The sequence below is a fragment of the Apaloderma vittatum genome, unplaced genomic scaffold (assembly GCF_000703405.1).
Source record: "Apaloderma vittatum isolate BGI_N311 unplaced genomic scaffold, ASM70340v1 scaffold136, whole genome shotgun sequence".
In the NCBI taxonomy this organism is placed as follows: Eukaryota; Metazoa; Chordata; class Aves; order Trogoniformes; family Trogonidae; genus Apaloderma; species Apaloderma vittatum.
In genome coordinates this window covers 58603-67888 of record NW_009719741.1, presented here as the reverse complement: position 1 = coordinate 67888, position 9286 = coordinate 58603, and the positions used below count along the sequence as shown (strand labels likewise).

Below are 9286 nucleotides of genomic sequence, written 5' to 3'. Positions count from 1 at the left end.
GTTCTCCAGAGACCTTGCTGCAACAGGGGCTGCCCAGCGACTGCGGGTCTGGATGATTTAGGGTGATTGGTGATGGGGACCATAGGTACGCTCAAACAACTCGCACCCAAGGTGTCAGAAAACACAGACATCTCACCGGATTACTGCCTGGCCTTGTGTGCTCGACAAACAGCACACCTACACTGAGATAACAGAGGCTGGGATTGATGCAGGGGCATCTTTCGCAATTCCTGCCCTGCAAAGCAGCGAATGTGAGTCCTGGGAACTCAGGCAGAGCAGCAAGTAAAACATAACAATGCAGTGGGAAAAATACTATACACTTTCTAGCAAGGATATGACTTGGTTAAACTTTAACATACAGTTTTCTGTGTTTGATAGAATTTGTTGTTGTGGGAAGTGTTTTTTTCTATAGTTAACGATCTCACTTGAAGTGCTGCCTAAGGGGGATGATTCATGGAGTTGTTTTATTGATTGGAATATTGATAACATTGATGATATTGGGATGTATTTTAAAATGTTTTATGATAGCATTTAAATGTTTAATGCATGGAGTCTGGCTTGTTCAAAAACAAAAAGGAGGACCTTGTGATTAGATCAAAATAGCATGAGGCATGCTTTGTTATAAAATCGAGCAGCTATTGATTTTTATTATTAGCCCAAAGACATGGATGTGAAGATTTTGAAGGAATGTGCTGTATGAATCTGAGTGATCACAGTGAGTCTATACACAAGAGTATTCAATACCTGAAACAGCACGTGAATGCGATTCAACAACAACAAGGGTTGTTAGACAGCTGGCTTACAGGATTGCTGGGAAACCTCCCCGAATGGTTAAAGGGATTGATTAAAGAAATTGCGAATGATTGTAATGATTCTGATATGTTTAGTTATTGCATGTATTATTGGGACGTGCTTAAAGAAAGGATTGCAAAAAATAGTAGATCAAGTGTGGATTGTCCAAAAAGGAAAAGGGGGATATGCAGGGGAATTCCTTGGAGAACAAGGGCACAGTATACCCTTAGAAAGTTTGGACAATCCAGCTTGCACCTTAAACAATGCTCTGTTCATAGAGTCACCTTGAAGCTTAAAGAGGTAACAAAGTTGTAACTTCAAGAACTTTGCTGGATGTGCAAGGACGTACGATAGGATGCAGCAAGGGGAATCTAACACCCACAAGGATTGATAACGATAATCAAAGACTAAGCTTATTGTAGCTTGTGCTTGGCGTGTGAACACAAAGCATATTGTTTAACTGTAATATATATTTGGCTAATTAGAGCAATAAAGTTGGAACGGCATGTAACTGCATCGGTGTGATTGTTGTTACCCAGTGGCTCTCTGAAAAGGGACCCTCTTCATATACTTTCTCAGTATGCAATAAGGTTGCCTACACTGACACTTAAAGCAAAGGAACTAGTACATTACAAATCCAAACTACTGTGTCTAAGCACTCTAGCTTACTGAGATAATGCTTAGAGCTTTCTATGCAGGTTGATTGCTGCTTGAGCTTATTTTAGCAATTGCAAAATGGTCTGGGCTGGAAACGACCTTTAAAGGTTGTGTAGACCAACACCCCTACAACAATAAAAGTCATCTTCAGGTAGATTAGGTAGCTCAGAGCCTCATGCAACCCGGCCTTGGATGGTTTCCAACCTCTCTGAGCAAACTGTTCCAGTGTTTCACCACCCTCATCATAATAATTTTCTTCTTTATATCTAGTCTGAATCTACCCTCTTTTGGTTTAAAACCATTATCCATCCTATCACAACAGGCACTATTAAAAGTTCTGTCCCTGTTTTTCATATAAGCCCTCTTTTAAGTATTGAAAGGCTGCAATAAAGTCTCCCTGGAACCTTCTCTTCTCAGCCTGTCCTCATAGAGGTTTTCCATCCCTCTGATCATTTTTTGTGGGCCTCCTCTGGACTTGCTCCAACAGGTCCATGTCTTTCCTGTCCTGAGGACTCCAGAGCTGGACACAGTACCCAATATGGGCTCTCACCAGAATAGACTGGAGGGGCAGAATCACCTCACTTGATCTGCTGGCCACACTTCTTTTGATGAAGCTCAGGATACAGCTGGCTTTCTGGGCTGCAAGTCCACATTGTCAGGTCGTGTCCAGCTATTCATCCACCAGCGCACCCTAGTCCTTCTCTGCAGGGCTGCTCTCAATCCACTCATCGGCAAGCCTGTATTTGTGATTGGGATTGCCCTGACCCAGGTGCAGGACCATGCACTTGGTTTTGTTGAACCTCATGAGATTCACATGGGTCCCCTTCTCAAGCTTGTCCAGGTCCCTCTGGATGGCATCCCTTCCCACAGGCGTGTCAACCGCAAGCTGAGGGAGCAAGCTTGGTGTCATCTACAAATTTGCTTAGAGTAACCTCAATCTCACTGTTTATATCATTGATGAAGATACTAAACAGTACTGGTCCCAACACAGACCCCTGAGGGACATTACTGGTCACTGATGTCCATCTGGACACTGAATCATTGACCACTACTCTCTAGATGCCACCATCTGGACAGGACAGCCTTACTCAGCTAGTGCTCTACAATCGTTAGTGTTTCTCTAGATCTTTCTGCAATAGACTGAACTTATGTTACCAGTGTAAATTAATTGCTTCTTAAAATTATACAGGTGATCACAAAACTGTTGACAAAAGAAGGTAGAGGTAATTGGTCTTTCAGTGGCCAGAGGTAGGTACTGGAAAATAGTCATAGTTTCAGTACAAGCTTCCATGTAGGGAGAAGAAAGTGAATCCAAATATGAAAAAAGAAAACCACTTAATTCAAGAAAGAAGGAAAGGTAAGCAAGATTATGAGATAAATAGATATGCAGAATTATGCCCAGAAATTAGTCTAAATATGTAAGACCAACTGTAAAAAAAAACCACTAGTATTTTCATATCACATCTACATTTCCTGTAAAATCTGATCATTTTTATTTTCTCTTTTTACTGCAAAGAAGATAAAAATACTTGGCATATGGTGAGATTAGATAATACCACCTCATTACATGTAGAAAGCTGAGTTCCAGCTTTCCTCAATTCCTTTTCAGATGAGCTACTGATATCTACCTTGAGTCACACTCTGTAAATGCATTTCAAACACAGTGATGTTCAAGGGTTTTGTTCATAAAGCAGACTGCAGAATCCAAATATGAACAAGTATCGACCATTCTGAAGTGTGTTTAACATTATCATGAGATGAACAGAAATCAAAAACGCTGACTGAGACCAGTTCGACAAGACTGTGTTACCTTCCTCAGTTCTCTGATTGACTGAGTGCCTTCAAACACCAGGCTCTAATGTAAGGAATGAAAAATATTAGCTGTAACACGTTAAATTGCCCCACTCAGTTCTCAAAAGCTACAGAGGGAATATTATGCCCAGGAATATTGGATTTATGACCCTGTCAGTTCCATAACCTCTTTTATAGAAGTATTTCTTCTAGCTAATTTAATAAATGCCAGTATGCATACACTATGTTGAAAACAATATTCAACCCTATCTCATGGCCTTGGTAAAAAAAATTAAGAAAATAATCATCCACAAGCTCCAATACCATAAAATATCAATCAGGGGGGTCATAATCAGAGTTCCTATTGTGTTGAAACTCAGTGCAGCTCAGAGACTGCTCTGCTGATCTTTAATTACAGTCTTGTCTTTGCTGTTGGCAAAAATAAGACCTGGGTGCTAACAGAATTCGACACTTGTACTAGTAGCATGCCCTTTGACCTGGCAGGAGTAGATGGCTGAGTATTACAGGGGCCTCAAACACTCTTGTTCACCAAAACCTTTTCATTATGGTAGCTGCTCCTTTTCTCAGGGGCTCTTGGAGACCCACACAAGACCCTGGGCTTTTCCACATGTCCACAAGATCTCTGGGAAATAAAATTCCTCTATTTCAGCTGTCAGTATTATTGCCATCCATCTGCTTTGTGTATTTCCTCATGCAATTATAATAAGGAAAATGATATGTAGGAAATGTATGACTTTAAATAGTGTGATTTTAGATCACATGATCTCACTCACAATTCAACAGAGACCAAACTCAACTAACAGTTTGTCTAAAGGGAGTTAATGCATAGAGGGAGAGTAGTGTAAGATCAATGCAGTTGAGACAGGAATGATGCTAATCAGAAGGAAGGAATATTATGAGGCTTTGAGCAAAGTATTAACCTGGTCTCTCAGAATCACACACATGGTGTCTTGTCTGACTCCTCAATTTGATAGCCCACTACTTCCAGCTTTCAGTTCCGCTGCTATTTCAGCCACCACATGGTGCGGTGTCCTGACTGGCAAGTTAAGTGAACATACTTCAGTGATGCTTGTGGGAGCAGAGCTAGGTTGCTCGTCCTTCTGTGACCTAGTCTCCATTCTAGAGAGCACTAGTCTTTCCATCACACAAGGAAACGAAAGAATAAAGCACTGCATTTAACACCCACACCCACACCCACACAACCACACCCACACAACCACACATAAATTCTACTTCAAATACTGTCACCAGGATTCCTCTGGGGATCCTGTTACCCTGACTCAGTTGATGACATAAGGCCAAGCTAGTGACATGCCATGTTGCAGAGGTTTCAGTGAGTGTTGCAGCCCACAAAGTAGCTCCATGGAAATTATAATAACTCAAGCTGAAGGCCTCTTCTGCTCTCTGTGTGGCCCTGAATTAAGAGGACACAGTGATATCTTAAGTCAATTAGCATCCTCCTTTTTATCTTTTCCTCTCACCGTTACACTTGCTCTGTGATTATCAAGCAGATGGAAAGCACTAACCTGCGGTGTTTCTTGTGGTTCTTCTGTACTGACATTATGGTTTCCCCTCTAGAGATATCAAAGCCACCCTGAAATTAAAAGATCTTTTTGATTCTATTTATGGGTTACTTGGAGTGGTTTTGATTTTGTTTCTGCTTGGGTTTTTTTTTGCATATTTATAATATTTTGAACTTAGGTCAGGTTTTGTGGGGTGGTGCTATGCCACAGAATGCAGAATGGGGTAAATTTATTACCTTTTAATGTGAAGACGTGAACTGAAAGCACTATTGGAGAAGCACAGTAATACTGCAGTACAAATCCACATGCTAGATATTTTAATTTGAAACAAAATACAATGTCTGCATAAATCTCCATTTTTTACTCTAAAAGTAAGGATCTGTGTTTTGGTGCACGGTACACTCGTGTTCAAAACTAAAGCACCCTATATATGTGCAGGTAAGTGAATTTAGACTCGTACAAATCCAATACTTCTTGTATTTCCATTATAAATAATATATGTGGTAGAAAACTCTTGGGAATCTGTTAGCTTTCTAAAAGAAGTAGAAAATGTTACAATGGAGGAAGACATGTAGCTGAAGAGAGAGAAAAAGCGAAGTGACAATAGGTATTAGAGATGTACTTGTAGGGGGCTTGATGAAGGCTACTGCTTCTCTTGCTGAAATAATTTGCATTCTAAAATTGGATGAACATTAGGAAGAGGAAGGTTCAAACATTATTGTTCTTTCTACTACAAAATTTGCTTAGAAAAGGAATTTACCTCTCTGTTGTCATCTGTCCATCCATTGCATGCTCTTAATAATGTTGAAGGCTTATATATCTCAGAGATGTTTGAAAACTACTTCCTGGTTGTAAATAACTTTTTCTGAACATTACTTAAAATTTATATACTTTTTATTAACTATTCTTAACACGAGCAACTATTCTTTTGGGAAGGATGAGGAATATCATTTTTTCTTGTATATTTTTAAAAGTATTTAAACCTGTATATTTTCATCTTGTTCAGAAGTAACCAAGATTTTGTGCAGGTCTTTTCTTCATGGAACTTTTTTTAATGTCATTTATTGAGCTGCTCTGCAGAGACAGGTGGAGTAAGAGCAGAGTTTAATAATTCCAAATTAATCTAATTTACAGCATGTTACAGAAATTATTTCAGTGTACAATCATAGCTTTTTTCTGGAGTCAGGGAAAGAAACTTTATGTTCCTATAGAAAGGTGATTTTTTTTCTGTTGCATTTTTTTCCTGCCAAGTGTCTAGAGGTATGTCATATGATGCTTTGTACAAGTCTGTCTTCATCAGGCTGTGACCAGTCTTGGCCACAGAAAGTTGTTTTGGAAACTAGTGTGTGTTCTCTTTATTACTGTGACAAAGTCACCTTGATAAAGTCTTTTTTTTTTTTTTTAGCTTCAGAATAGTTTAGTTTTATCTTTGTAAAGCCTGGTTTTCTCGTCTTAGTAGAGTAGAATGTCCCCCACTGCCTTAACACTCATCAAATAATAACGCAGTAAAATTATGTATGTTATAGAGAAACTCAGAGCCAAATGGTAAGCTTTTAATAAGATTTAAGGTTAAAATCTGTGAAAAGATTACTAATGTCCATAGGAAATCTATGGATGAAATTTCCAAACCTTATCAGTAAACTAGAAAATTCCATCATCTGGATTGCTTTGCAAATCACAGTCTGTGCAATCCTAGGATAATTTCTGTGGAAAGCTATTACCTTAAATAGGAGAGCAGTTCTTCAAAGGACATGAGGGTTATCTCTTGTTTTTAAGATAAGGTCTCAACACTTCAGTCTTTTACCTTCCCTTCTTCAAGGGTCTAAGCAATAATATTTGTTCCTAAATGAAATAAACCAGGACACTTACCTTCTAGTGTCTCGCACTGTACTAAATTGACATAGTCCGCGTTTGTCAAGATCCCGGCTTTGAACCCTCGGACCAGACCCTCCAAGTAGCCATGGTCCACGTTGAAGTAAAATTCTGAGTATCCCGGCATGGAGAAAAGGAGATTTAATCTCTCTGCTGGGTACTTGACAGTGCTGAATATCTGCGACCAACTCTTTTCCTCCTCTTTGGAAGGAGTGACAAATAGTCACTGATTTCCTGCCAGCCTATGATTATGTTTTACCAACTGGTTTCTTCCTGTTTTTTGCTCCTTGTGTAGTTCCAGTATGGTTGATGCTTACACAACATCCAGCCAGAATATCCAACTCCCTCCCGTCAGAGCCAGAAAATGAACTTATTGTTGAATAAGAAGCCAGAAAGGAAGTGTAAGATTTAACCATTGCTTACAAGAATGCTCTGTACTGATTGCAGAGTGAGAAAGCACGTTACAAATCTTGATAACATTTTCATGTTTTTAAATGTATTGTAAACAGGAAGTTATCTGTGAATACCTATTGAAAAAATATTTCTACACTAAAATATTGGGCTGTGGTAGAATATCACCTCTTCAAGGAACATTTTTAAATATTTTTGATTGCTGGAAATTTTCTGCTTCTCATCTCTATCCATAAATATGTATACAAATTGTAAGATCCTTCCAATAATTACAGTGAACATTATATCATGTCCATAGCTGAAAGATCTTTGAGGGGTTTGACTTTCATTAGCCTTTAAAGTGGGTATCCAGAACTTATCTCAAAATTATAGACTCTCCAAGTTCCAATCAAAATACTCTGCTTATATTCAACAAGGTGTGGAAATAATTCATATTATTCCTCTTATAAAATAAAGATTATAAAAATAGTAATATTGATTTCAATAATGCAAATTTAAAGCCTCTTTAGACTTCCTGATTTTGATTCAATATAAACTCAAAAACTGCTAAATCTATCAGTGACTTTTATACTGAACTGTTGAGTCTGCTGCCATTCAAATTTAGGTTCTCCAAAGCTGACCGTTCAAAGTGTCTATGCTTCTGTAATCAACACAAAAAGTCCTTTTTCTCCCTAAATCGACTAGAATATGCAACATATGTCTACATGCTTTGCTGGAAGTGAAGGTCTTATTGCACGCTAGATAATATTTAGATATGTAGTTAACTGGAGCGCAGGAATGTTGCAGTGAGGTTCCTGAAGACTGCTGCATGGTTGGAGGGTTAACACCATCAACAGAAACTACAACAGCTGTCTGCCATCCTCGTCTCAACACTTAGAATCAGTTTTCAGTGCTTTGAATGCGTTTGGTGTGTTGTGCTGGCTGAAGAAGTGAGGCTGGGCTGTTCTGTCGATCCCTTGTGCAGACATGGGGCTGCACAGTGAAAGCTGTGTGTTGGCAGCCACGGGGACAAAGCTATGACTACGAGACTTTCTCCTCTGTCCTGGAAGCTGAGAGACTGATGACAGCTTGGTACTTGCCAGGTGATTCCTGTCTGCACCGCCTTGCTCCCGGGACAGCAAGACTTTGCAGGCCACACAATGAGGCACGAGGTGCCTGGGTGTTTGCTGCCCAAGCAGCCACTTTCTACCTCCACTAGCAAGGTCACTAGCTGGCTGCTTTCTTGGCTGGCTGGCCAGGAGCCTCCAATGGACGTGAAGTGGCCATGAGCCACCTGTCAGGCTAGGCTAAGCCAGGGAGTAATACTACTGCAGCTCGAGGGTCAAAATAAAATTGTCTTGGGGTTGTTACAACCATACCCGTAACCAACTGCAACAGAAATAATGGTATCGTTTAGACACTTAAAAAAAGTCACATGCTCAGATATGCAAACTGTAGTTAGTTGAGAATTCAGATGGTGCCTAGAGTATTGTAGTTTGCTCCTTGTAAATTAGGCTTACAGTTTTAAGTCAGTCAGTTCTTACTGTTACAGAGTTAACCCAGCTAAAAGAAGAATGAGGCAGATTAGGCCCTATTAGACAATAGAAATAAAATACTTCCTCCCCTACGCAAACAGTTTGGGTTTGTCTCCTGGGTCCATGTGCCAGCAGTGCTCAGAATCTCCTTCTTCAAGAAGCTGTCAAAAGAAGTTTGTTGATGATGTCTCAAAAACCAGACAGATTTTCCAGGATATGTGACCACTGTCAGTGCTTCGTTATTGACACATGAAGATAACCACATTTTAACTTAAACTTGCTTTTTATTGTTGTTGTTGTCACCATCTTTGTTCCAGTGTGGTTCACTCAGCAGCCTCTGATATTAATGTTCTCAAGGAAAAGCAATGAGGAAAGGCAGTAAACTGAGGGATGCATTGTTGTGTATACTAAGAGCAAAGTTTGTTTTTCACCCACACATCTCTAAAGTGTGTGTTACATAAACACGTAACGTCTCGCAGCAGCTGAATTCAGGCCTCCCCCAGCTGCAATCACAGCATATCAGAATGTGGCACGCATCCAGCTGTTAGCAGCCCAAGGTTATGCTGCCAACGAGCTTCCAGACCTTCAAGCAGCAAAGCCAGCACAGAAATGCCTTTGCAATAGTTCCTAAATTTAGTAAAGTGCGGGGTCATGTGAATACTGCCTGGCAGGTGCAAATACCACCACTGGTGATCCTCCAGTGAG

General features: G+C 39.9%; 1 protein-coding gene across 1 annotated transcript in view; it reads right to left on the bottom strand.

The window, feature by feature from the left end:
* LOC104274940 (V-type proton ATPase subunit d 2) overlaps nt 1-6849 on the bottom strand; it is a 23072-nt gene extending 16223 nt beyond the window's left edge. The window contains exon 1 of the mRNA XM_009870735.1: nt 6654-6849. Coding sequence (XP_009869037.1) covers nt 6654-6783 — 130 coding nt within the window. The 5' untranslated portion in view covers nt 6784-6849. The remainder of the gene's footprint in view (nt 1-6653) is intronic.
* Nucleotides 6850-9286: the final 2437 nt, after the last annotated feature.